We start from the raw sequence: 27,828 nt of genomic DNA on the forward strand, positions 1-27,828 counted from the left end.
ATGGAGTTTTTCCCATTCCAGCAGATAGAAGCCAGGTCTTCTATAACTGAAAATAATTGTCCAGTTTACAAAGTGGCCACCCGGACCCAGAATTGAACTGATGTATTTGCATGTGGACCTCATTTGAGCATCAGTGTTCAAATGTGCCTACTTAAATCATCTCTGGTTATTATCTGGTTAATCTTCGGAATTACCATCAATTCCTTACAAAGTATAATAACCTTCGAGCCAAATTGTGTGAACATTTATGCTGTTAAGATGTAAACTGAATGGAAACAGACAACCATCTTAATTAACACTACTATACCATGTAATTCTATTATCTGCGGCAGGATGTTTGTGGAAAGTGTACAATGATTGACATGTGGAAAGGGTGCGATACTGGTGACAGTGCAACAGGGAGAGGCACGTAGGTGAATAATGCAGCTATAAACGTTTGATTTGGGTCCAAGCACTGAAGCTGCTTTTGAATGTGGGGTGAGGGCATTGCATTAGTGCTCTCATGCACAAGCTGCCACTACTACACCTGAATAGTACACTGGTGCAAAGCCCACCCAATTTGTTATGACAAATTCTTTCCTGTTTTACTTAATCTTGCTTTATTCCTGGTCTGTCTTTATTTTTAATCACCTTCAACTTCATCATATTCACCTTAATTGTATGTTTAAATAAATATTTACATAACTATTTTGGTTATATGCCTTTTTCAGTCAAGTGAAAGTGTAAACCTAAAGAGATAACACATAGTAATATCTCTATATTATCATTATCACAGGAATCACAAATATAGATTAACACCAGAAAGACATAAATAAGAGACCATAAGTGAGGCTTGTCAGATTTATTAAGGCTATGACAGAACTCTGGAATACTATAGGACTGCTGCTGTAGGCCCAATACCACACGTTTTCCCAGAAATAAACAAAACTACTGCACTAATACAAAAAAACACCACAAATACAGAAACATGGCCAGAGTTCCGCTTTATCACAGGAATATGGCATACGCCTACGCTAGGTTACAACACCAAACTGGCGAAAGGAAGGGCTCTAAAAAACGACAGATCCCACGCAGCTAATATTGTGTTGAACTCTTCATCTTGTTTATCAAGACTTTATTTTTGTGAACTAAATAAAGTGAATGAACTAATATTTTTAGAAAACGTCGAGCTATCATAATTAATTTCCTATGGAAGATTGGTTCTGCTCATTGTTTGATGTGACCAGACTTTCTGGGAGCAGAGTAAATGCTTACACATACAAAAAACCACAAATACATAAAACAAGCGATTCCTCTAACTTCTTTGTGTTTGGACATCGGGAGAGAAGCCACACACATACACGGGGAGAGCATGGACACTGCACTCAGACAGAAACGCGAAGCCGCTTTCATAGTGTGGAGGGTCTAACGCGCTAACCGCCAGGCCACCGTACTACACCTGCCGCACACCTACAGCGCTCCAGGGTTACTGTTGCTAAGATACGCTTCGAACAAACGCACACAGAGGGCTTCGCTTGTATGAAAGCGCACAGAAGAGTAACTTGGCGCTAGATAGCTGGAGTTTCTTTCACAAGAAGGAAACTGCTACAAAGTTTATTTTCCTAATGGGCTGCGTTGCTCACACTTTCTGGTTGCTGATCTAACGTCCCCAAAACATTGGCGCCGGCAGAAGCAGCTAGCTAACGCTAACGCTATCTAGCCAGCCTAGTTAGCTAGCTAGCTAACCTAAGTAACTCTGAGGTAGCTCTGCGTCTTCTGTCTGCTTTTTAAGACAGTGGTTGTACTGCTCGATGGATCTTCAAATCCGTCAATATTTAATAAAAGCAGGAGACAACAACGGTAACGTTAGCTACTATCATCTGTACAGTAACGTAATTCAAACATAACTCTTAATCGTGATTTATTCCTATCTAGCTGACGTTAACTTACCTTAAGGTCTTGAGGGCTATAGCTAGCTAGCTCCTGTGCCTGAGTATGGTGACTGTATGGTAACTTTAAAAAAGCCCACTTTAAACTTTAACCTAACTAACTCTGCGGTAATGCGTAATGTCTTACAGACCCTGTAGCGCTGAGGAAGGCGTATGACACAGTTAAAAATGTCACCTCAGGAAAGACGGCGTCAGATAACAAGTATTTTCTTCCTGAGCTTTATGTATTGTGTGCTGAGCAAGCTCTTCAGGTAAATAGTCTTCATGTTATCTTGATAGGATACCATAAATTGAATGTTATGTCGGTACACATAAAATCTGAAACACCTTAAAAGTCATTTTAAAATGAATAACTTAAATTGTTATTGTGCCGGTTATGGTTCGGACATGTTAACATAAAATGCATATTTATATCAGGTTGTACCATAACAAATTAAGGCTTTGGGAACTTACTTCTAATGCTAACTAAAAAGACTCAGAGCGTTCATTTGAGCTCTTTTGCGTTACTATGTGTACAATTACTTGCCGAGTATTACCATAATCAGGGTGGAAGAGTTTAAAATAAAAGAGTTTCCTGAAAAACAGTTACATGAACAGTGTGAAGAATACAGGCATTCACAAATTTGTGACAATTCATTTTTTTGTGATTTTTTTTAGTCTATACCTTGTGGTTTTCCTGTCACTAAGGGCACCATTCACTTTCCTCCAGCATGACATTACTGTAAATAACAGTCATCCATTTTACAGTGAATGTTTCTTCAAGCCTATAATTGCATACAGCAAAAGCCATTGACACTACAGTTGTATTGAGTTTCAAAGATGTGGACAAAAAATTAAATAGTACAATTTGTAATATATGAATAGGCTAAACATTCATCACCCTGCATATTTGAGATCAAAGGTTCACAGTTGAAAGTGATATAAGAAATATCCATGGAACCTTTATGTTGTACTTGTGTTATGTTGTTTATATATGCAAAAAAACATGCATTTTGACATTTCAGTTGCATGAAGCAAGGATCACACTCTTTTGGAAAGATGGTTTTTTTTCTTATTTCACACACTGAGGCTACATTTGTTGGTACAAACACTGCTAAGACATTGAATTAAGTTCCACAAGATGTATGCAATACCTCAGTCTGCAATAGTGAGGGATTAAATGGAAGAGAGGATGGGGCTTTCCAGCCCCACTGCAATAACGTAGTGCTCCCTCCCAGCTACAGAGTGACAGTAGAATCAGGCTGTGCTTCAGAGACATAACACAGCCACAGATCATTTGTTGTAGTCCTTTTTTAGATTGCCATGACTCTTTGATATGCTGTGATTTTACTAGACCCACTGCTTATCTGTGGCCACAGCTAAATGTACTGTAATATTAGAAGGAGCCCACAGTGAGCTTCTGTGTGCTATAAAAGAGAACAAAAATGAAATAGATCACATATATCATGTCTTTCTTTGGATGTTTTTAATAAAAAAAATGGAATTAATATTACATTTGGGAATATACATTTTTAAAATCAGAGATTACATGGCCCTTACATTTTTTTCAGTATGGGCTGGTATTCTGGTTATTTATGGTAAGGAAATTGTGTAATTGCATTGTGACAAATCTGTTGGGGAGGAGTTGTGCTTGATTCATGTGTTGTTCTTGATTCATGGGTTGTGGACTGAACAGCCCTAAATCTGAAGCCAAGTTGCATAAGAGATAAACATCCTCTAGCTCCCTGAGGAACTATGGGTCACACTGGAAATTTATATCTGTCTAATACTGAGAACTGTTACTTAATGTGTGTATGGCTTATCTTAGCAAGTCTGAAAGTGCCACTACTGCTTTTAAATGGCTTATTTAAATGTTAAAATACTGCTTCTGTATTTGCTACACAACGCAAGCCTTGTTTGATAGGAGATGCATATAGTGCACCTGCAGTTTGTACATACAGTCTTCCTACTTCAGTGATGTGTGCTGGCAGTGTTCAAATGAACAGGAAAGAGTCAGTACAGGATCTCTGGTCCTTTACTGTAATGACACAAACACGAGCGTGTCAACTGTGTGTGTGTGTGTGTGTGTGTCTGTGTGTGTGTGTCTGTGTGTGTGTGTGTGTGTGTGTGTGTGTGTGTGTGTGTGTGTGTGTGTGTGTGTATTAGTCTCTCCTCTAGTTCTGTTAGAAAAAGCTTCTTCTTTTTTTTTTAATTCGGAAATCTTAAGTTACTCTAAGTTACAATGCAATTGCTAACTTAACACAAAATTGTCCCATTGTGCAGGCTAAGTAACCTAAGTAGTCTAACAGAAAAATACCAAATATGATCATAAATGATCAAGCATTAGAAACAGAATATTAAAATATTCAAAAACCCATATTACATTATTTTAATCAATATAAGATATAGAAAATCACATCAAATCACAATAACAATTCAAAATGATCTGCACTAACGTAATGTTACCATAGCAGCCACAACAGCTTTTACACATAGGCTAAAACTTTTCATTCAATGGATTAAGAAACTAACAATTTCAAAAGAAAAATAAACATAATATACCCATATCTTTTTTGACATACAAACATTAACATCAACTGTGTGTGTCTGTGACAGGCTTGGCTCCCCTGGTAGAGTTAATATAGTTAGCTAACAAAAGAAAGTTCACAGGTACATCAGAGTTATCTAAGCAGCAAACTACAATTAGTCTATCCCTTCCCAAAACAAAACGCATTACAATTTACACAGCAGATATAGTGTAGAACAAAATACAATTAGATCAAGTTCTAATCACATATGTTACACTTTTATAAATATTTATTAGGTGGAATTTGGCTCAACACAATCTACCTCTAGTTCTGTCACATGCGCATACATAACTGCCCACACACACAAATGGCATTTTACAGGTAGGAGATACAGACATAAAATTAGGGATATATTCATAAGTTTATATTAACCTGTTACATTATGGATAACATAATGTGAGGGATTTATGTGAAGACAATTTATTGTAACCTGCAGTCAGGAGGTGGTTGAAATATTCATCATCTGGGCTTGTGTGTTTTAGTGTGTTTGTCTGTGTTTTCAGATGGGCTGTAAGGAGATCACAGAGGACTGCCTAACGATGTACTTGGAGAGCAAGCCCCCAACTAATCAGTTCCTGTGCCGTGCATATCTCTGTCAGGCTCAGCTGAAGTCACCACAAACTGTGGTGAGTTGCCCCATTGACTGCATTTCTAGTGACTTCTGAATAACAATATTAGAGGTAGACAGGGACACATTTTCTATTCTCTTGTGAATCAACAGAGGCAGCATTGCACTTTTTCTAGTGTTTCTCTGTCTGTGTTCTGTTTCCAGGATGATCTGGATAAGGCTGTGATGTACTATCTCAAGGCTATAGAGGTTTCCAAAGACAAGCCTGGGTAGGCTTTGCACTTATCAGAAAAGTGCTGTAATATTTTCCCATCTCCTGTTCTAACTAAAGTCAGTGAAGTTTTGACATGATAGATAATGATTAATAAGTCATTGAAGTGGTGCCGCTGCTCTTATAATATCTAACAAAAATATTACTTTGTCTGTTTGAGTACTAAAGCAACAATTAAAATGGGCTAGACATATTTTAAGAATAAGCATTATATTAGCACGCTTGAATAAGTAGACAGCTTGATTTAACTAAGAAATTGAAACTAAGAAGTTCAAAGTCCTAAGAAGTCCAAATATGGGAATTTTCTTATAAATCCTTTATATGTTACTAATATTACTATGTATACATGGTAGTATATCCATATCTGATGTATTTGGATGTACTATACCGTGAAACTGGAAAATTGCAATTTGAGGAAACTTTTACATCTTTGTCCCAAGTCATTAGATCCTAGATACTCTGAACTTATCATTATCATTAATGGTGGATTGTCACACCTTCCCCTGTAATATGGAACCTTGGTGTAAACTTTGACCCATGTCCTACTTACATTATGGTACTCACCAAAACTGCTTTCTTTCACCTCCATAATATAGCTTGCCTTCACCCTCTGAGTAATACAGATATTGAAACTTTGGTCCATGCTTTTATTATGAAACAGTTCAGTTAGTGTAACTCAATTTTCTAGGTAATACCTCATGAAATCTTCAATACATGCAAATATTAGCCACAAGAGTTCACATGCCAAACAGCTTACATACAATTTTCAGTATCTTTCCACAGTCATTACAATATTCTGCATATGACTTTAAAACTTTACTTGGCCATGCTTCCTTCCTCCTCTGTCTCTCCAGGCATCTTATTCCTACCCTGGGTTTGAGAAAAGTTATTACTATGTGACAAGTGACAACTGATAATTGCAGTAGTCACTAAAGCACTGTTTAACTCGAACTAATGGAGGCTTACAATTATGGACTTACATTTTTGACTTTTTGACTTTTCTGACAGCCCTAATTGGAAATAGAATTTTTAAAAATCATTATATCATTAATAAAACAATTGGTCATGCTCTTATTACACACATATACCAGATACTAAGTTCACTTTAGGACAGCTTACTGTAGCCTAGTGCTGCAAAGAAATACAGCCATTTTTAGAGTCAGTTTTAAAAATATTTTAAAAACAGTTTAAAAAAGATCATGAAGAATAACACATTATATTAGATCTGCACACAGTTCAAGGCTATGATAGATGATTTGCGGTATGAACCTTTAGTAGGTCAATGATGGATAGCTAATCACTACATCAACGAAAGTTCATAGAAACTGCCAAGGCAAAAACGTATTCAGTATGGTGAATGAAAATGTGTGTGTGGCTCCCTGGTGGATAAATTAGCTCTTAAATAGAGTCTTCAGCCCCTTTTTGATTTGGTAATTTCCCTTTGCACCCACATCACAGTAATTGCTTTATTTCAAATGGAGACTAAGCACCATGCTATTCCCCTAGTGGCTCATTGTGTGGCTGTTACTATATGTTAATTTGTTGTGAAATAGATTATATGGTCAGCATATGGTAAAAACAGAAACATATTTTTAAAAAGTCAAAAAGCTTCTCTCAACAATAACATAACAGAATAAGTAAAGTGGGTCAGTATCCCAAAAGCCCTACTGTGTTAACATCATTTTAACTTCAAATAGTGTTCAAAATAATGTTTTCTCTGCTGTCTTTTGTCAAAACACGCCTTCAATATATTGTTTCCATCCCTGTCTTGCCATATTTCTCATCTACCTACACAATTATCACAATTATCCATCTAGCTGAAATCTGTCTTATGAAGCTTCTCATACATAGGGCCTCGAGCTCAATCTCAATGAACACCTTTGGGAGGAATTATTACATTGTGAGCCATGCCTTCAATTCAAAATGTTGCCTCTCCAGAACAGCGATGGCCATAAAAGGGTTTTATTAATGTCTGTGGTTTGGTAATAAAGCGCCCAACAAGCTCTTATAGGTGTGATGGTCAGGTGTACTTGCAAATACCATTTATCACATTAGTGGACAGGTAGAGCAAGCTTATAGGTTCAGTAGTTCTCAGGAAGCACCCATACTTTCCTACTGATGATTTATATTTTTATATATATATATACATATGTCTCCCTATCAAAGAATAAATATTTGGAAAATATTATGAATGTATCAGTCCATCTCTCGCTTAGTTTCTGTCACTGTCTGCTGTCCCTTGCTCATTATCTCTTTCTCTTGCTCTCTCTCTCTTGCAGGTACCATTTCCTCGTCTTCAACGCATCACTCCTGTATTTCCAGAGTGTGCGTGCATTCCTGCGGCCAGGCTGGCGTCGGCACCTGGTCTCCTCTCTCACAGAGGTGCTCAGGGCTCTGGAGGTGGTGCAGGAGTCTGATTATGCTTGGCGCAGTGAACTCATGCTGTGCGTGCTTCTAAACCGCAGTTTCATTCTGAACATGTTCACAGAGGTTATGCAGAGGGTTAACACTGTATTGTGTAAATGCATTAAAAAATACTGGGATAGACTGCTGGAGTGGGCTGATAAGCCTCTGTAATTGTAGTTATAGATATTATGTAGATGTGGTTGTTATAGTCAGTTTCCAGCTGTGCATGTAACAAGCCTCCTCAGCCTCCTCCTGCTTTTATGTTCAGACTCCTTGTTGAGTGCCTGTTGGATGCAGGGAAAGAGAAGGAGGCTGCAGCTTATGCCAAGGTCACTTCTGATTTTATAGAACAGCACAAACCTGAGCTGCATCCTCGTATTTTCTCCACACAGGTAGTCATCACTCCTCCTTCCCTCTCTCCAGTCACACTATTTATTACATTTTTCTTGGACAGCTGAGCCCCCCTCCTCACTCTCACAGTCTTGGCAGCACATTTTTCAGCAGAAGCCTTTTTTTTTGTTTGTTTGCTTGTTTTCCAAAGTGTCACTTTCCTGTTCCAAGCTTTCTAATTGCCATTATGTGATGTTCTGACCGATACAATTCACAGGTGCGACATGACCTTATAGATGTCTCCAAAACACTAAAGAAAGCAAGTCCCAAACTGCGTGCCATCTACAAAATACAGAAGCTTAAGCAGTAAGTAAATTCTTTCATTTGTTTTCAATAATGTTTTTATTTTATCTCTGTAATGTATAACCTTTTTTATGTAGGTATACTTGTGTGAAGTAGGTATGCACTTGGTGCTCCTATAGCTCACCTGATAGGTCAGCTACAGCAAGGTGTGGCCCAAGGGCATGGGGTGGATTTATGAATGAGCACATAACTGTCACACTGATAAATGTCATTCTGGAGAAAAGCATCTGCAAAATATGTTAAATTATTAATATCAGCTACAAATAGTTAACTGTCAGTTTGCAAGGACTTTCTCTGATGTTCTTTATATCATTTATTTGTCTTTCTTTTATAATTCCCCCAAGTCAGCGCTGATGTTTTTATATTTGACATCAAAAGCCGTAGCTGTGTTGACTTAACTGTTGAAGCCGTGGTGGGATTTTTTTCTCAAGGTCTGTAAATAAGTGGCTGAGAAACAAAGCTCCTTCTCTCACCCTTCATAAGAAAGCCCTTGTGGTGCAGGAATGCATGCTATCCAAACATAAATTTGCCAAGCAGAGCAAGTTAAACCCTTAGTTATTCTTCATGAAATTATAAAGTTTGACATAACTTCCAAGTTTTTCAGCACTTGAGGCTTATTGCCCCAGGACTATGTCTTCTGCATTTTTCATACAGGCCCAGGAGTGGATTTTCTTTGTGCATGTCCACACAGCGAATGCATTCTCTCAGGTGGCCAGAATGGGCTGAAAGTGTTTGTCTGCTTGTAGTGTATCCAGCTCTACTGGAAGCAGGAGAGAGACCGCTGAGTTGAAGGAGATTGTCCCCTTGCTGACTCAGTCATCCCAGTCAACTGCATCTCACACGTCTAGTCCTGGTCTGGATGATGGGTCTCCCATGCCATTAGCTGACAGGTGGGTCAGCTATATTGTGAGTGAATGTTCATATTTTTGGACACTTACACATTCAGCTGCACTTTTAAATACACTATCACTAGAGGGAAATGAACTATTCTGAAGCTACCATCTGCTTAGACAGAGCTTGTTTCTAAATATCATATAGACACCCAAATTCCAGTGTTGAATAGCTAATGTGTTTCGACAGGACTGACCTTCTGCTGGAGCTGGCATTCCTCTCTCTACAGCTAAAAGACCACAGCACAGCAGCAGACTGCTTACGGGAGCTAGAGGCCACTGACAGCGCTGTGAGTGGACTGACTGACTATCAGGCTTTGTTCACTGCTCTGCAAAGCTACTGCCTGGGTGTCCATTTGGTGAGGTAGTGCTCATGCCTCTGCTTGTGTTCTCTTCTCCATGCAGACTGCAGGACAGCGCATTATGATTGAGTGTGTTGAGTGTGAGCTAGCCCGTAACAAACAAAAACACAGGGCTGAGGATTACACCAAAATCAGTGTGGAGGTACTCACTTGTGCTTGCTTGATTTTCTGTAGTGAAGGAGACAGTGTGCTTGTAAATCCTCCAGCAGAGGGAAACATCTGAGATGCTGAAAATGTTCTTGCATGATGTAATGTCTTCATAGTACCTAGGTTTGGACATCACAGTCGTTCTCCAATTGGCTGTATGTACTATGCTCAGTTGAGTGTACTGTGCTTAATGGAGTGTGTCTGTATTCAGGCTCAGCTAGCAGCAGTAGGCCGACTGGATGCTTTGCTCCAGAGGGCAGTGAAAGAGGGAGACGGTCAGGTGATACAGTGTGTGTGTGCTGCTCTGTGGAACAGCTGTCTTCCTCTGCTCCAGCCCAACCTCCGGCGGAGCATCAAAAGAGCACTGCTTACACTTGCACATGCGCTGGAGGCCATCAACAGGTGCGTGTGTGTGATTCGAACTTGATTTGTGTGTAATTTGTGCATTCATGTGTGTGTGTGTGTGTGTGTGTGTGTGTGTGTGTGTGTTGCTGAAGTCTAAGAAAGAACTATTGCTCAGAGTATTTTTGTAAGCTTACATTTTTTTTTCTGCAAGTTTTTAATTCAGTGCCATTAAAATGTGCGCGAGTTGTTGCATGCAAAATAGTTTAAAAGTCAGAGATTATATTTCATTAGTGATTTTTCATTAGTGCCTAGCAAAGCAATTCCAAAGTAAAGAAGTTGCATAGCGAAGTTGCCTAGCAAGGCAACTCCAGAGTAAAGAAATATTTAACATTTAGACAGTTCTACTTTGTGTGTGTGTGTGTGTGTGTGGACACGTGTATAGCATGCTGCTGGGTGTGCGGTGCCCCGTGCACGCTGAGCTGGCTGGGATCGAGGAGGAAGAGGAGAGGTTGGAGCCTGCACTAAGACACCTTCACAAAGCACTGGCACTAGATGAGAGAGCCCAGCACCAGCAGCGCCTGTCTTTCTCCCTGCACCTCCTACAGCTGCGCGCCAGCCTCCATGGGGCCCCCGCACGCCAGGAGGACCAGGCTGCCAGGCTCATTGAGCAGGTCTCGCCACCTGCTCGCGCCAGTAGTTTAGCTTGCCATTCATCTGTCGTGATGTCCTTCCAACCTGTGTTTGGACTGTAGTACAGAGCGGTACCAACACTGCTAAAATCAAAGGGCCTTTTTAGAGCTTTTTATCCAAAATCTGCTTTGCAGGCAAAAGAGGGGAGCAGCTATGAACCAGTGAAGAAGTGGCGCCCCATGTTGGTCAGTGCAGGTATTGCTCTGGCACCTGTCACCTTCCAGATGGCTCTGAATGCAGAGCATCCAGCTAAAGGTATTATTTGGTCATGGTCGTCTTCCTCCAATGTCTGTCGATGTTAGTAAACATGTCAAGAATGTTACAGTAGTCATGCTGGACAGATGCTAAAAGCTGATAGGAATCCAGACTTTTGTAGGGCTCCAGTCGTTTCTCCCCTGGCGTTTTCCACATGCCCGCTGCGTGGCAGATGGATGACTCTAGTCTCTGTCTCGTTTGATCTTCTGCTCTCCCGCTCTCCAAGAGCACAACAGCTCTCTGAAATGTATTAACCACAGAAATAGCACTACACATGCTTCGCCTGTATCTGACAGTGATGTAATGCTGTTTGAATGTGTGCTATGGCTGCACAATCGGGATAAAAATAAGAAATTGCAATTACATGGGTATATATTAATGTTAGAACCTTATTTTGACCAAAATTCTTTATGTTTATGTTTGGCGCTTGACTGACCTGATTAAACAAAACACTGAAAAAGCACTCATCAAAAGCACTTATGTACAAGATTGTTCAGGATGTTTACAGAGTCCACTAAAAAGGGATTCATTTTCATATTACACTCTTTTGCTAGATCAGTATAATGCATAATGGCGATAATTTACAAATGATATATTGTACAGCCCTAGTGTCTATGTGTATTTGTGTGTATATATCCTCTGTTGGTCAAAGCCTCAAAACGTCAGCCATAACCCACTTTGTTATTCAAGAACCGTGTGTGTGTGGGGGGGGGGGGGGGTAGATGGGTGGGTGGGTGCGTAGGTGTAAGTGTCTAAATATGCGTGTGTGCATGTATGTTTGTGCATGCGTGGGTGTGTGTGTAGAGACATTAATAAATGTCAAATGGTAATGTCAAAATGCTTGTGTTGTAGTCTTAGTGTTGTAGTTTTCAGTGTTTTGTTTGCTGACTCCGTCATCAAGAATTTAGAAGTGTTGAGACATTCAGAGAATGAGTACAGAGTTCGCTGAGACACAGATACTTAATGCTACTTGAGCTCAGCCCATGATTCGGATTAAAATACCAAGGCTGATCTCACTCTCTGCTCACTGTGTCTACCTATGCATGATGTGGAGCATGCATACTATATGTGCTATGCAGCATTCTGCTTACCTTTTTGTTCTTTATGATAATTATCATGTGGCTTGTCCTTTTTGCTGGGTTTGCATGCTGCAAATACTTAAAGCTCTGTCACGGAGGGATGATTACAATTTTGTAACAAATTGGCATTTAACACAAGATATATTGGGATACAGTTGCTGTTAAAGTACTTTGTTGACCCCTGAAAATGAGGTGAAAGTTTTAGTATATTGCGTTTGACGTTTAGTCTCAGGCAGCAGACTCCATGTGGAGGAGCTTGCTGCCAAGGCCCAACACCACTTGGCCTGTGAAGATGAGGTGAAAGGTCACCTGGCCAGCCTGGACAGAGGCACCGATGACAGAGAGAGGTATGGGGTTTCAGGAGATTTTTTGCCCCTGAGAACTCATTGCCCTAGTCCAGCGTGAAACGTGAATCAGATTTGCCTGTGCTCTTGACATGGAACCTCACAAGGCTGCTGCTTATGTTTTCAAGAATGTCAAGTGCGGCAGGAATGTGATATGAACCAGAATCCACTAGGACCTCATTAAGTGGGCCAGATTGGTGGAATAGTTCCCCTTAGAAAACATTAATTTTACATTGTATTCTAAAACTAATTAAAGATGTTTATGTGAGTTCTCCTGTATCACTCCTGAGTGCTAGTGCTAGTGAAAAAGTTTTGTGGGGTTTTTTTGTTTTTTTTGTCTCTGTGGGCAGGATGAGGCTGTGGGCGTCTCTGGTCAAAGTTGCACGGAGACAGGAGGTGTGGGATGTTTGCAGGGCAGCCTGCCGCTTCTGTCTCCTCTACGATGATGGAAGATGGAAAAACAACTGTGAGTGATGTCTGGCAGTGAGGTGAACACTGAATTTCAGGAGTGAAGACTTAGAAAAACAGTAAAGTCGCATGACCATTTTCACATTCATTTGATTAAGTTTTCTATTGGAATCATGTGTATGTTGCACTCCATCACTGGTTAATTTCAAATAGATTTCACCTCAGACATCTAGAATAATATATGCACAATCCCATTATATCACACCCTCCAAGCTTAATTGGTGAATGAATCAATCATGACTTCATGCCTGAAAATCTGCAAGTGCAGGCATTGTGGGAGTATTTGATCAATTTCTTGCTTAGATGAACTGCAGGTTCAAAATGGCAGCTGTATTCTCACAATGCTCCTGCCACATCCAGGAGGACAGGCACTGCCGTGTGTAGAATGTGTGTGTGTGTGTGTGTGTGTGTGTGCGTGTGTGTGTGTGTGTGTGTGCGTGCGTGTGTGTGTGTGTGTGTGTTCTGACCCCAGGTGAGCAGATGTATGAGGGAAGCCCAGTGGAGGGTAACCAGGGTGCTCGAGGACTGGCTCTGCAAGGTGACAGAGAGCTCCTGCGCCTGCTGGCTGAGGTCCACTTCATCACTGCCGAGGTAGAGCAGAGTCAGGCCATACACACACATAGCCAGGCACGATTTCTTTTCCCCGGGATCTATGAGTGACAACCAGTGGCTGTCATGAATAGAGATGGCTGGTAACTTGTTAATAATTGAAAACAATTAGATTCTGTTTGTTTATTTGTTTGTTTGTTTGTTTGTTTATGCTCGTTGAAAAAAGTTTCACAGGTTGAAAACAATTTCTGCACAAAACGGGAGGATGTGGCGATAAGCTCCTAAAAGAGACCTCATCAGCAGTCACATCATTAAATATAAAACAGAAATGAGAAAAAAAGCTCTGATTGAAGAATGCTATCAGACATGAGTTTGTGATGCCATTATTAAGATGCCCTGGGCCTCTGGGTTCTGTTCCATAATGAAGTCTTCAGGGACATTAACTTGGCTTTGAACCAAACAGGCAGGCATGCAAGAGAATTAAGACGAAGACAAAAGTTCTGACTTCTGCAACGTCTGTCTCTAATGCTCATCTTTGATAGCAACCCATCTTTTTGTCCTCGGCCAATATGTTTCCCTTGCTTTTTTTAGAGAGTTCATCTTTTTCAAAAGGCATCTCCTAATTCAATGCGGGTGCCGAGCAGGGAAAGTGCCCGGGCCGTAGCCGCGGTTTCTCATGCGGCCTGCCTCGCTTTGATCCTATAGCTGGGTGTTTGAGGCTGGTGCCAGAGGCTCTCACCCACTTGGCTGACTCTGCCTGTGGTGACTCCCTCAGCTCGTTTCCAGCATGATAGGAGAGGTGGAGGGGAATGTACAGACATCATCCAGCAAGAACTCCAGTGGGACTGCCCAGCCTCCAGAGTGCATCAGTCGTCAGTCGTGAATGTCACTGGAAATTGCTGTTATTAAATGATGCTCTATAGAAGTTGTTGGAAATCATTGGCCTGCAGACATGACTGCCTACAGACCTTAGTTCCAACCCTAATCTACCAGACATGCTTCAAATAATCAAAGTCCTCAAGACACTGAGAATGACACTTTTCATCAGCTACAATACATGTCTCCCATTTTATTATTACAGTGAAATGGTTGTATTGATCTAATGTATAGCAATTACCCTATTTACCATTTTACTGCTCATTTTGTTTTATCAGACTATACACACAAAGCCCAGTGATTTGTACCTGTTTCTTAGGCAACCATACTTAAACTCCGTTCTGAGGGGGTGGAGCTTAATGGTTCTCCAGTCCCACCTGTTGTGAGAGGAGCATGCCCACCTGAGGTTGATCCCCAGTGGACTGTATACAGGTACATGTCTGGTACCACAGCGAGGGCACTTCACTTCTCACACCATGTGTGAATATCATGCAGTACATTTCTGTTTTATCTTTCTTTCTGATAATAGTGTTCCATGTGTTCCAATAATATTCATAAAGTGAAATTGCATCAAGAGATATTACAGATATTACAGAATATTGACCTAAAGTACTCAAGTAGTGTCTGAGTAACTTATTCTGCCCCAAGTGGGGTGTCCTAGCAGCACCTGGTTTCAAAAAAGTAGTCCTAGTCAAAATATAAACACTACTCAAAAGCATGCATAGAAACATACTGCTGCTAAATCCAAACACATGTTCACTGAAAATATATTTATACTGTATATTTAAAAAATGAATCATCGTTTGCAACCCTGAACTTCACACATACCACTTATTACATAGAAACTCATCTTGTTAAAGTGCTCAGCCTGTTCTGCTTAGCTTTTCACACTCAAGTCAACATGTAAAAACAGGATAATTGAAGAGCTCAGCTCCCCACACTACAGCATGCATGTAATGACTTTCTCAAATTATAAACCACAGGGAACAGTAGTCTCTGACAGCCCTTGGCTCACAGCTTTGTAAACAAAGCACACCAAGCTCCCTTACACCATGACAAAGAAGGCTGTTAATTGTATATTCAACAGCATCAAGTGCCTATTAATGTTCTGCCATTTGCTTACATTAAACAACACATCCCGTCTCCCTTGACAGCCATGAGCTGAGGTAACAGAGGCTAACTGCTCCTTCTCTCTAACCTATAGCAATGTTTCTTTCTTTCTCCCACACACATTCTCTCTCTCACTCACTCACTCGGTCCCTCTCTAGCTCATTACCTCTTCTTCCTTGCCAACAGTGATTGGATCCAAAACATGTCAGCCTATGCTACAGCTAATTTCCTGCGAGGTGCTGAGCTTGGGGCCGAGCTACAGGAGGAGTGGCTGGTGGCTAACGCAGCTGTGTACCTGTGGAACTATAATAGCCACATGCTGGCCACCGGTGGGCAGCGCATTCTCATGCCCACGTTCTGTCGGCTGGTGGAGCTACTCAGACAGACAGGCCATGCTGGGTGAGGTTTGCTAACATCTGATTCAGGGACATGACTTTTGTTGTTCTGTATTTGTGTGTCTCTTGGACTGTGTATGTCTCTCTAGGGAGGTGGTGCTTCTGGTTCTGCTGTGTGATTCTGTGGCTCAGGGTATCATCCAGCCTTGGTGTGCGCCGCCTGGAGGAACCGGTCAGGACTGGCAGCAACAGGCTGACAGGGCAAAGAAAGGTGGAGGGAAGGGCTTGGAGAAATTGTGCTCTACTCATGGCATTCCTCTGGAGGCAGCTGCTGTGCAGGACATCAAGAAGGCATTAGAGGTGAGAGAGGGAGGGTGGGCTGCAGCGGAGAGTGAGGAACATCGAGTAGATCATGTGTCAGAGAGCCTGTCCTTTCTTATTTCTGCAGATGAGAATGCAGTACAACTTTCCTTAGGCTGTTTACCTTCCTAAACCGACCCGCAGCATTCAACACCCGTGCTCACACTTTGAGAGTTACCGGAGAGGACAGGCTGGCTGGCGCTCACCTGGAGAACTCCCCCTAATGAAAACAATGTGTGACCTGAAAATGGCATGAGCTCTTAAGGTCTTGCCTTCCTGACCCAGCTGTGTCAGTTCAGGTCTTACAGGGCTGGAGCAAAGCATGCTGGTACACTTTGGCTGAAGTCAGTGTAGCTGGACACATATACACCTGCTCAGGTGTGTGTGGGACAGGGATGCACAGTTAGGAGAGACCGGGCTTGTGCATGAATTTCTTTCACACTCTGCCCATTCAGCAAAGCAGATGCTGCCCAGAACCCACACAAAACATTTAATTAAATAAGGTTATATTAATTAGATTCTCGTCAGACTGTTAGCTGGGTTAATTAGATCTTAATTTGTTTGGTATGTAAAGAGTAAAGGCAGATCTCCAGGTGGAGCAGTGCCTCCTTCAGCTCCTTAAAGATGAGGAAAGATGCAGTTTACACACAAGAACTTCCCAATGCAGATTCACATGTTATGGCACCAGTTGCTATGCTGTGACAGTAATTTAGCTTTTAAACTTTCTTTCACTTAAATATATAACTGTGCCGGTTCCACTTAAACTGTGCAGATTTAGTGGATCCTCTATGAAAAGATCATTACATTCCTGCACATTTACAGCTTTTTAGCATGGAAATGATTCACTTTTTTCCTGCTTCAGTAGCCATGTCATTTTACTTAAGATGATCTATTAAATTGGCCTCAGCTTTATCCTTTTCCTAAATCCATGCTGAGAGAGTGCAGACTTGATAGTCCAAATGCTGCAAATAAGCTGGAAGTGAGCAGTGAAAATGAGAGCCAGTGAGTCTGAATGTGCTGAGTCTCCCTGCAGGACTGCCAATACCACCTGATGTCACAGCAGGGGTGGACAGAAACAGGCATGAATGAATGGCAGGGACTCAAAGTGATGGATGAATGAAATGAGAATAGTGATGGATAGAGGGATTTATTTTGGGACAGGTGGATGCTGATGTTTTGTCTGGTTTGTAGCTGTGTGATTATGCGCTGCGGCTGTCTAATGGGAACGGGGAGAGGGTGCCCATCATGGTCAGGAAGCAGGTCATTAGCTCATGGGTGCGTACTAAACGCCTGCTGCAGCAGCAGATTGGACCAAAACTCGACACTGATGATCAGGTGAGTGAGAAGACAGTAATGTGTTGTCATTGTAGAGTTATCATAAGTGATGTACTGCATTATTTGGTCAAATTGTGACTCTATAATAAATGGGGCTCAACCTGCTCTTCCACCTCATAAATTACATAATTTAATAATGTCTTCATCAGGTTTGATATGTTTACTTTAGATGTATAGGACTCGTTTGACAGCAACATCCAACTATACTTAACATAATTATGGTTGTAGAAGTTCATGTTATGTTTTAGTATTAAAGGATTTGTATTAAACAAGACAAATTTTTATGTTTATGAATCCTAACAAAGAAAAGTGCAGTGTGGAGGCAGTTGTGCATATGGTGATTATAATGATACCAAATTAGCCAGACACTTGCAGATTAAAGTTGAGGCAGGCTTATTCTCAGAAGGGCAATACAAAATGGTCAAGGCAATGGTCCAAACCAACACAAACAAATTACCAAGCCAAGGGAACATCAAGATTGCAGTGAGAGGACAGTCTGAGTCAGAAACCAGCAGCAAACAAAGCAGGCAGACAAGTCCAAAAGGGGTAAGGCAGAGGCAAAAACCATGGAATAACAATGCAGGGTCAATACAAAAACAGGCAGTGGACAGAAACACTCTGGAAGTAGTCACATTCCTTCACAAAGACTAAAACAAATAGACAGGCTTAAATAGGCAGGTGTAAGCAGTAATCCGGTGATGAGGAACGGACTGTGTGTGTGTGTTTGTATGTGTGTGTGATGATGATCATTCTCCTTGTCTGTACTCAGGATTCTGGGAGTTGTAGTGTTGTAAATGAGTACTAGGACTAGGGGCGAAGGAGTGTGTGACCATGATCCAGTAAGTGTCTGTGTGCCGTTCCTCAGAGTCAAAACAAGGCAGTGGCCGCCATGTCCCGTGTGCTGGTTGGAGTGGAGATGGTGTTGTGTAATAGCAGCCCCATGCTGTTGGAGTTCACTGTACCCAGTCTTGCTACGGTATGAGCTACTGGGATTTATTAAAGAGGGTCAGTTTGGCTGCCATTACTGTAGTTATTTCATCTAATATATTTCACCAAGTGTGGTTCTTGTTTTTCGAGTTATCAGGTTGTTTAATGGGCTAACTGTACAGTACAGTACAGTAACACTGCACACAATAGCTTTGCCATTCTAATGCTCTTTGTTTTTTGCTGTCTTCATTTCTAAACTTTCCCTCTGTCTCTGTAACAGCTGGTGCGAATGGCGTCAGACTGTAAGTGGCCTGATCCGGTAGCGGCGCTATATGTGTGGTCTCAGCTTGCCCACTTTGCCCACCAGATCCCGGATCATGACCTCATCATGACCTGTACCCAGAATGCACTGCAGCTAGAGCATGCTGCCATTCATAGCGCAAAGGTCACAGTGTGTACGCTGTACGTGCTTTCACAGCAATGTTGGAGAAAACATATGAAGAGGAGCATTAACATATAAATCTCAGTTGGTTGTATAAGCCTATCAAAGTCAAACAGGCTTAAAATTGAAGTAATCTATGTTCTTTACACAGAAAAATAGTGCAAAATATTACAGAAGCAAATAGCAAATCTGCCACCCAGTGGCCATACAAGAAATCACCGTTCATGTGACTACTTGGCATTGTCCTGGATATTTGCGTGTTTTCATGTTATATAATCTGTTTATGTTTAAGCAATTTTTAATTTACACACATTAGGCAAATCACAGAAACATGTTAAATGACATACTGGCTTGTTACATGAGGCTGTTTTAAAAAAAAAGTTTTCAGCAAACATTGATTCATTTACACTAGGATAATCTGAAATTTCTGTGACTGTGTGTGTAGGTACAGTGTTAGAGCAGTGCTGGAGATGCTGAGCAGCGCCACGTGTTTGCGAGGACTGAGCATGCTTCATCAGTGCAGTGGCCATCCTGCCAGTTACACAGGCGCGCTTGGCATGCTCCAGTCCAGCATCAGGTCAGTCTACCAAGCACATCTAGTCCAGAGAACAACTTATGTACTCAGCTATGTCAGCAGCTAAAGCTGTATGAACAGAGATTAATAAAAGTATTGAAAAGAACTCTAAGTCACAATTTAGGGGGAATCCATGAACTTAACTAATAGAATAAACTCACCTTCTATTGGGGCTTCAGAAGTAATAATATGTTTAATGTTCATTTACTTCGTGCCTTGACACTGACATAACTACATTTTTGTTATACTGTTTATTTTTGTACAAGAACAGTTGAAATGAATTGAAGTTAGGAGTAGAAAACATTGACTTTGTCTCGACTTTGCACATTATATACATCCTATCAGTCATCATAGCGTTTTCTCTGTGCCTCTGGTGTTTTCCATCCTGTTTGTTGGCATGGTGTGCCCTACTCCGCCATGCTGTGCTGTGTGTGCAGCTACGCTGAGCGGGCGGGCAGCTGGCCTCTGTGTAGGACTGCAGCTGGGCACTACTGGAACGCCTGCCTCCCTCAGCTAGCCACTCCTGAGTTTAGACAGCAGCTGCGGGAACCACTGGAGCTCATCCTGAGGGCCCTAGCTCACACCTACCCTCGACCAGCCACCGTAAATACCTCACACTCCACAGCACCTCAACACCTCCGCCTTCTCATTAGCGCCAAATGTTTAACTTATGTTGTAATTATTATACAATCATTATCTAGTAATTAGCAAAATAACATGCAAGTATCAATAGTCAAAATTAGTTCTTTGATTAATTTGTTAGACTGGATTTTTTTTTTTTTTTTTTTTTTTTTTTTGAAGTATAGTTTTCTGATTCTTACTGGCTGCTTTTCATTGGCACTGTTCATTATTAATTATTCATCATATGTGAGCATATGTGCCTTCAGAGATCATAAAGATCAGTGTTGAGACATTTCTACTCTGTGGACAGGAGAAGGACAAGGAGGTGAACAGTCAGAAGCAGACACAGACCTCAGTGCTGGACGCTGACAGTAAGCTACAGTGAACATGCTGCCTAGTCATGCAGAAAAGGGAATGAAAACCTTTATATTGAGAACTTTCTTTAGGAGAAAAACATGTTGTTGGCCTTGTTGGTGTCAAGTTTTGTATTAAAGTGCTCTACATCAGATAATGTGTGTCCAAATTGTGTTGTAAAAATCAAACCTCTCTGTCACAAGCAAAATGCAAAAAAAAAAAAAAAAACATGACTGCATTGGCCGGGAATCGAACCCGGGCCTCCCGCGTGGCAGGCGAGAATTCTACCACTGAACCACCAATGCTCTCATGAAAGCAGAAAAGGGGCCTCTCGGTTTAAGCAGGAAAACGATCACTCACTCATACTCTTTTTGTCTTTCTTCCTCCCTAGGCAGGGCTGGTGATGACCTGGCAGTGAGAGTAGCCATGTACAATGTGCTGCTCCATATCTATGCAGACAGTGGTGACTGGAAGGGTGGCCTGAAGCTCTTGGACCAGGCCATCAAAGACATTCCTCGCACCCCCCATAGACTGTGAGTTTAACTGCCCAGATCAATGCATGTTACTGGGACATGGTCTTAATCGTTAACAGCATCTAGTGTCTAGTGCCCCTATCGGTTATATTGCTAATCTACTGATTATTAAGTACTCAGAGGGTACTTTTGTGCATTTGCACTTTGTAGTCCTGCGCACTGTGTTGCTGTACTGTGATCGTGTGCTGTACCATGGACCAGAAGAAAAGACATCTTATTTCAATTTTTTCTTATTTGCAGACTCCTCTATAAGCAGCGGGTGCTGGTTAAAGCTCAGCTAGGAGAGAGCATTGTGCTGGACGTGCAGATGTGTTCAGAGGAGGGAGAGCTGGCCTGTGCTTTGATGTGGCACCGTGTCGCTCTCTCCTCCAGAGACACCCAGCAGCAGCTGGCCTGCTACCAGAAAGCCATCACTACACTACAGGTAATGGGGGTCACCTTGTACAGCTCTAGAGAGCAAGAATACACAGTGTCCACATGTGTAGCCTGACAATATCTATTGAACATATAGAGCAGCTGTTTCAGATGCTGAAACTCATAAAATGTTCCTTTTTGCTTAAAATGAGCACTTGCTTAAAGCGTTCAGTGCATTTATGTAATGACAGTGACATCTACTGGACATTCAAATGTACTGTCCTTTACAGCTAATATATACTGTCCATGGTCATTAGACTTTGAAAACGGAGCTATAAGATTTACTATTGATATTGTGCAAGCATTTGATACAGGTTGTGTTTTGTGCTGTGACTATGATCCAGAGTACTGATAATCAATGGCAGAAGGTGGATATCCTGCTGGAATTTGGGCAGTGGCTGTACTGTAACCATTTCCCTGTGGCTGACGCACAGCAGCAAATTCAGCAAGCCATAGACATCCTGCTTGCCAGCTTGAAGCCCAGCAAGAACCTCGGTAATCCATCTCCGTCCAATTACTTATCATAATACAAATGTATAAGCGTGCAAGCACTCATCGTATGCATGTTTATCGCATGACACATAGCTGGGGCCAGTGAGCAGAGAGGGACACAGCAGCCTCCTGATACAGGTACACAAGCTCGAAGATGCACAAATTCTTGCAATGAAACATAATCCCCTTTATTCCCTTTACAGAGCCTGTCTTGTTGAAAATCCCCAAAATGATTTGCATATTATTTCGCTTTCATATTCTTTCCATTGACTGCCTCTAATAGTATATTTGTTCCTGTTAGAGACCCCTGGGCAGCCCAAAAGTGTGATGTCCGAAAGCCACCTGTCTAAGCTAGACGTAAAGGACGTCACGCCTGGGCTGTCTCTGTCACAGCCAAGGGTGGTGCGGCATCTAGATGGTCTGGTGCAAGCACACACACTCCTGGCCCTCACGGAGTCCAGAGAGTCTCCCCAACACCAGAAGAACCTGCTGCTGGCTCATTGCTTTGTGGTGCAGATCTGGCAGGTTAAGACACACCACAAGGAGAGCCTTGTGGCTTTTTTTTCTTTATGTATGAATTTAGTCATAGGTATTATGAAATGCAAGGTGATTGTGACATTCTTGGCCAAAAAAGGGGCCACACCCCATATTAAATTTACAAATTACATTTATAAATTAAACAACCAATCATTGGTTAGAAAATTAGAATTAAATAAATGAACTCCAGAGACATGTGGAACCATTAGCTCGTCACTGCTCATCACTGTAGTGAACCATTGAGTGTAAAAACTGGAAAGAGGGAAATTAATTTACATAATCTTCTTATACATAAAGACTAAGGAGACTAAAAGAATGTAACACGGGGTGGCCCAAGTGCCGCAGGGTGAGGGGCAGGACGCACAGACTCAGACAAAGACAATTAACAATTAACATAGAACACTAACGGCACTCACAAGATTCACACGATTAATACAAACAAGAAACGGTTAACATTAAATACGGAAGATAAACACATATACAACTAATAATAACGAAAATAACGTTTAATAGTACCATTGACAATAATACACCACATTAACACGTTACGTCTACAACGACTAACGACGCTGCACACCCTGATGTGGGTTTAAACACACATAGACAAATCAGGTGCAGGTGTGGCCACAAACGAAGACCCTCCCACTGCACGTGGTTGGCCAAACCACGTGCCTCACGGGAGGCAAGCCTTCCATGACAGAGAAGATGTAAATGTAAATTCAGACACATCTGTGTGTTCAAATTTTCTAGTTATTTGCTGTTGAGTTCGTTTAAAGCTTAATATTATGCTGTTTTAGATTTGGCCCATTTTTTTGCCCAGATTCTGCTGTTTCAGTGGCTTTTTGCCTTCATCTTGTTTCAAATCCAGTGTGCTGGAGTACAAAATCAAAACAATAAAAACCACGTTACTGTACAATTAGTTGCGTGCTGCCCTCTAATCTGTGTTGAACATTGGGCGTGCTACGGCTTCTTCAGGGGCTGATCACATTAAGCCAATGTCTTGTAAAGAGTGTAGGTTTTTTGAAGGTGCAGAAGTGCGCAGTCTTCCCATTTAGTGAAGCTGCCCTCTGAATTTGTGCATTCATTGCAGGTGTCCATGGAAACTGCACAAGAAGTCATCAAAGGGATGCTGCCGAATCCCCGTTTTCCTGCTCCACCTGTGTCAGCAGGCAGTACCAAAAAAGAAAAGGAGAAAAGCAAGACATCTAAAGAGGTTTGGCTCCTACCATTTGGGATTTGAAATAATTTTTTGCAAACATGTCAGGGTATTAAACCACATACAAAATAGGATTTGGGGGCACTACTACACAACACACAGGAAATATCAGTTATTTTATTAATTAGTTAAAATACATTAAGAGTAGTTAAGCACCACATAATATTATTATTATTATTATTATTATTATTATTAAGTTCAGTTTATATAGCGCCTTTCACAGACGAAAGGTCGCTTACATGGCATACATTTACACATAGACCCTCATCCTGTCCTATCCAGCCACCTCCTGCTGAGAAGAAGCCCAGAGGCTTGGTTTCTGACACCTCCCTGCCCTCCAGCCCAGAGGAGTGGGCACAGTTTGAGTGCCCTGAGGAGCTCCGTCAGGCTTTCAGACAAGACAGTGGCCCTCACACCATCAACACCCACAGCATCAGGGTGCAGGTAAGTGTCTCTCCACCAGGGAGCGTGCTGGTCTTATCAGTCCTTAGTTGTTTCCAGTCTCTTAATCAGCATATGATCAAATACCTGGCAGAGCAGGCAAGTTTTACGTGGATCCCCTCTGTGATCACTAATGTTAATCTGCTTGTGGTTAAGGTGGGAATGCTGACTTTTATGCCTAAGTATTGTAAAAGTGAAAGTAGTCCATCAATCTGCTGCATTGAACTGAACCTGTTTAGGCTTAATAGTCTCACAGGAAAAGACAGTGCCCTCTAGATACATGGATCAGTCAAAACCAGCAATTGGTACAATGCAATTTCTAAATGTTTTAAAAACTATGTACGAATAAAAAATACAAAATATAATCAACAGAATATTGATCTTAAATCTGCTCCTTTATATGACACTTGAATTTTGAGATTTGAGCCCCAATAAGACCCCTGTTTCTGTGTTTTAGAAAGTAAGAGGGTTGTCACCTTGTTATTCTCAACTCCCTGAGTATGGCTATAGTAAATGTATTAAATACATTTGTCATTTGTATTGGTGTCAGACTCGTCATGATCCTGAGTGGTACCGCAGTCTGCATCACTGTGGGCAATGTAGAGAAGTAGAAAAGGATTCACTAGTTGATTTGCCACCTTTCCAGACCCTAAGCTTTAGCTTACACTAAAAAGAAAATCCTGTGATGGTTCACCAGTGGCACTGCAATGTAGTCCCAGACTAGATTTAATCCATGGTAAGGGAACACAGAGTAAGTGACAACCACATGTGTTTATGCGCTTCCAGAGCCGGACTCTGTTCTGCCTGGATGTGCTGGTTAGGGAACTGGAGTCTGTTTTTCTGACCCCACTGACCCTGCCACCTCTGCACCTGGCTGAAGTTATAGCCCATGACCTCACACTCAGCAAGAGCCACTCTGACCTTTACCGCCTGAGGTACGGCGTGCTGTCCCTCGCAGGGACATTCGTGCAGGAGCGAACCTCTGTCTGCCCCCTGTCCCGTCTCCTCAGCATGTGTCTCTGTGTCTCGCCTTTTAGTGTGTGGTGTGTTTTATCACTGCGCAAATCCTGTGCATCTTATTTGATTTCTTTATTTTTATTGCTTTCCAGAATAGTGAAGACCTGTTGTGATCTGGGGCTTGAGTCTTTATCACCCTACAGAGAAACGTTACTGAGCTTGGCCCGTATTCCTGAACATGAACAGATGGAGTGAGAGACACACATCACGTGGTGTTTGCATTGTACTGATACATGGCGGAGTCTAGTATTTAAGTGGGTTAACCTGACAGAGATAGCTCAGTCTATGATGCATGTCCCCTTTAGAGTATGATTACCTAATGTGCCACACATAGCAATGAAAGGCACAGATTTCCGTTAAAAAAAGGCCTTTAAAAAGATGCATCTTAAATGTGGTGCAACAAGTATCTTTGTAGAGTGTTATGTAATGTGAACACCTGTAATTGGAAATAAAGGACTGTGACTTCAAATAAGGTAGTGTGAAAGAAAGGCATGCCATTCTGGTCCTATGCTGGGGTTGTGAAGCACATGTCAGGCTTGACACCAGCATGATCGTGTAAAAATGGCATCACTGAAGATGATGGAGTAGGTTAATGTGTATAACCTTGGTTAATAAGCTGCCATGAACCATGCATCCTCAGTCAATAAATGTTGGTGCAGAACATCTTTGTGTTCTCAGGTGTCGAAAGGCAATTATTTTCCAGAGGGAAAAACATAGATATCAAACAGAATCTAAAACCACCAAGACCAATGAGGTTAGTTTGTTTCAATATGGCAGTACTGAAAAGGGCACTGCCTAAAAGGCAAACATCTGCCTCTCTGTGTCCCTCCCTGTGACTTTTCAAAGCAGAGGAGTAACAATCATGTCTACTGTCCACAGGCAGCTCCCACTCGGGCTGCTGCTGAAGGCAGCGGGTCCAGGAGGAAGCTCTCTGTCTGCTCCCTGCAGGAGCTGTGGCTGGACAAGGCTGCTGCATGTCTCAGCATGGGCCTTTACCATCCTGCTAGGAGCCTGCTGGCTGAAGCTCGCCTGGTGGCTAAGGTGAGAGAAAACACACACAGTTTGCCCAAGCACTCTTCTGTGGCTTGGCCAGAGGTCCCGCCAGCTGGGTATTAGTGGACGCTTCATTTTACGCTCCTATTAAAAAAAAATCCCTGTCTATCCCTAGGAACTTGGAGACCAAACATCATTGGCTAAGTGTTTTCACCTACTAGCTGTTCTGGCCAATCACGAGCAGCAGCATGGTCAAGCCCTTGCTTTATTGGAGCAGGCTCAAGAGATTGGTGGGGATGACGACTTCTGGTACCATCTCATTCAGACCCTCCTGAACACCATAGCAGAGATTGGGGGAGAGGACACCTACACACAGGTTTATTTTAGACATTAATGCACACATCATTGTGCTGTTTGTCCAACTGGTAAAAGCACCAGTAAACATTAAAAATGAATGTAGCAAATTTAAATAAAAACATATTTAGCTATTTATCTAACTATGAACCTTGTGTAGCATTTGGTCCACTGCGAAGACGAATTACTGAGTATATAAGAGACTCACTAGATGTAGCCTATTTACATGTGAAAGGTCAAGAGGCATATATGTTATCAGGCAAAACCTGCATGGCTCCTGCAACAGTTTTGCATTGCTTGTATTATTCTGTCAACACTTGTTGCTTAAAGGCCATTAATGCGAACATTCCAAAAGTTCCATTCACCTTGACTTACTTTACCATAAATGTAAATTTAAATTAATATTAACGCTAAATAGGTTATTCTGCTGGTGTTTGCACTGGTATGCAATTGCTATTTAATGTTGATGAACTGTTTTCCTAAGCAAGCCTTGTTTTCAGATTAATTATTTCTTTGGAAAGTAGCCATGTATCAACTAGGATAATGGAAGAACTGGGATCATTATCATGAAATAAATCCCTTTAGGGCAATGTGAGACCAATTATTTTCTGAAAATGACCATCTGGTTGTACACAATCCCTTACATAATGCATAATTTATAATTTTATTAGTGGGGTGCATACACCTGTATCTTAAACTAGGTCCATATATATTTGAATTAATGAAGGAGAATAAATCAGCTCGGAACACAGTGTCTCCATTTCACAGGTGTGCCAGATCACAGACAGAGCCGTGGAACTTCTTACATCAGCACTGAAACAACGTCAGAATCGAGCTCCAGTCCTCCATTTCTACATCGCATCACTACAGGCCACGTAAGGGTGTGTGTGTGTTTGCGTGCGTGCGTGTGCGTGCTCGTTTGCATTCGCTTGCCACGTCTCTGTCTCACTCGCATCTTCTGCAGAGGCGCGCTCCTGTGTCGTGGTACGCTGATGCCTGCTTATGACAGCCAGGCCATTAACGCTGAGACAGTGGAGGCACTGAGCTTGCTGCGTGACACCCTGAAACAGAGTGCGGCGGTGCTGCTCCACCACGGCTACAGGACACACGCTGCACATGCCACTCTCGAGCAGGCAAACACGCTGAGGTCCAGAACACCAGCTTTAATCCCTCTCTGCTGACTTTGTATCTCTTTGGTCTTTTTGCATGCTCTAAACTATATCCAAAATGTACTTAATATTTATAGTATATTCCTTGTTAATAGTTGTTAAGTATGGTTAAATAAAATATAAATATAGCACATATGGTGTAACCATACTAGTTAAGATGGCCTTG

The 27,828-nt window shown here is 41.7% G+C and overlaps 1 protein-coding gene and 1 non-coding gene across 2 annotated transcripts in view; one reads left to right on the forward strand and one right to left on the reverse strand.

The window, feature by feature from the left end:
* The first annotated feature begins 1,501 nt into the window (after positions 1-1,501).
* LOC113584193 (cilia- and flagella-associated protein 46) overlaps positions 1,502-27,828 on the forward strand; it is a 47,049-nt gene continuing 20,722 nt past the window's right edge. The window contains exons 1-39 of the mRNA XM_027020963.2: positions 1,502-1,839; positions 2,058-2,179; positions 4,999-5,121; positions 5,268-5,332; positions 7,614-7,778; positions 8,009-8,132; positions 8,348-8,436; positions 9,180-9,323; positions 9,514-9,613; positions 9,729-9,827; positions 10,044-10,234; positions 10,620-10,848; positions 11,002-11,122; positions 12,428-12,548; positions 12,896-13,011; positions 13,486-13,604; positions 14,758-14,870; positions 15,735-15,947; positions 16,033-16,243; positions 17,435-17,578; positions 18,444-18,554; positions 18,786-18,967; positions 19,393-19,524; positions 19,959-20,124; positions 20,453-20,513; positions 20,888-21,029; positions 21,270-21,453; positions 21,788-21,938; positions 22,029-22,073; positions 22,237-22,460; positions 23,563-23,685; positions 23,971-24,132; positions 24,916-25,064; positions 25,239-25,337; positions 25,825-25,900; positions 26,026-26,187; positions 26,315-26,515; positions 27,262-27,368; positions 27,458-27,640. Of these exons, the coding sequence (XP_026876764.2) occupies positions 1,791-1,839; positions 2,058-2,179; positions 4,999-5,121; positions 5,268-5,332; positions 7,614-7,778; positions 8,009-8,132; positions 8,348-8,436; positions 9,180-9,323; positions 9,514-9,613; positions 9,729-9,827; positions 10,044-10,234; positions 10,620-10,848; positions 11,002-11,122; positions 12,428-12,548; positions 12,896-13,011; positions 13,486-13,604; positions 14,758-14,870; positions 15,735-15,947; positions 16,033-16,243; positions 17,435-17,578; positions 18,444-18,554; positions 18,786-18,967; positions 19,393-19,524; positions 19,959-20,124; positions 20,453-20,513; positions 20,888-21,029; positions 21,270-21,453; positions 21,788-21,938; positions 22,029-22,073; positions 22,237-22,460; positions 23,563-23,685; positions 23,971-24,132; positions 24,916-25,064; positions 25,239-25,337; positions 25,825-25,900; positions 26,026-26,187; positions 26,315-26,515; positions 27,262-27,368; positions 27,458-27,640 (5,318 nt within the window). The 5' untranslated portion in view covers positions 1,502-1,790. The remainder of the gene's footprint in view (positions 1,840-2,057; positions 2,180-4,998; positions 5,122-5,267; positions 5,333-7,613; positions 7,779-8,008; positions 8,133-8,347; positions 8,437-9,179; positions 9,324-9,513; positions 9,614-9,728; positions 9,828-10,043; positions 10,235-10,619; positions 10,849-11,001; positions 11,123-12,427; positions 12,549-12,895; positions 13,012-13,485; positions 13,605-14,757; positions 14,871-15,734; positions 15,948-16,032; positions 16,244-17,434; positions 17,579-18,443; positions 18,555-18,785; positions 18,968-19,392; positions 19,525-19,958; positions 20,125-20,452; positions 20,514-20,887; positions 21,030-21,269; positions 21,454-21,787; positions 21,939-22,028; positions 22,074-22,236; positions 22,461-23,562; positions 23,686-23,970; positions 24,133-24,915; positions 25,065-25,238; positions 25,338-25,824; positions 25,901-26,025; positions 26,188-26,314; positions 26,516-27,261; positions 27,369-27,457; positions 27,641-27,828) is intronic.
* trnag-gcc lies at positions 20,731-20,801 on the reverse strand. The gene has a single exon. It is a non-coding gene; the product is annotated as a tRNA-Gly (tRNA).

The sequence above is a fragment of the Electrophorus electricus genome, chromosome 11 (assembly GCF_013358815.1).
Source record: "Electrophorus electricus isolate fEleEle1 chromosome 11, fEleEle1.pri, whole genome shotgun sequence".
In the NCBI taxonomy this organism is placed as follows: domain Eukaryota; kingdom Metazoa; phylum Chordata; class Actinopteri; order Gymnotiformes; family Gymnotidae; genus Electrophorus; species Electrophorus electricus.